Here is a 236-nt window from a genome sequence, read left to right as displayed (position 1 = left end):
CAGACAGAGCCTAACAGACAAGCCAAACAGAGAGTAAACGCGCTTTAGAAACGTGGATAAGATATAAGTTTTACACAAAACTATCCCACTTACTCAACTTTGTCTGTTGTGTGATCATATTTAGAGATCATGACAGTACAGGCGCCACATCCTCCTTCGCCGCAGCCTAACTTGGTTCCGCAGAGTCGCACTGGACTTAGCTAAGGAAAACGTTTTTGTTAATACTTTTGCCCATA

At 42.8% G+C, this 236-nt stretch overlaps 1 protein-coding gene across 1 annotated transcript in view; it reads right to left on the bottom strand.

The window, feature by feature from the left end:
• The window catches only part of LOC119590688 (xanthine dehydrogenase/oxidase-like), a 27,694-nt gene that overhangs the window by 21,629 nt on the left and 5,829 nt on the right, over window positions 1–236 (bottom strand). Inside the window, exon 3 of the mRNA XM_037939375.1 lies at window positions 94–190. Within this exon, the coding sequence (XP_037795303.1) occupies window positions 94–190 (97 nt within the window). The remainder of the gene's footprint in view (window positions 1–93; window positions 191–236) is intronic.

This window comes from Penaeus monodon, chromosome 27 (genome assembly GCF_015228065.2).
Source record: "Penaeus monodon isolate SGIC_2016 chromosome 27, NSTDA_Pmon_1, whole genome shotgun sequence".
Taxonomy (NCBI): Eukaryota; Metazoa; Arthropoda; class Malacostraca; order Decapoda; family Penaeidae; genus Penaeus; species Penaeus monodon.
The sequence above is the reverse complement of the archived record's forward strand: the minus strand, read 5'-3'. Positions and strand labels throughout refer to the sequence as shown.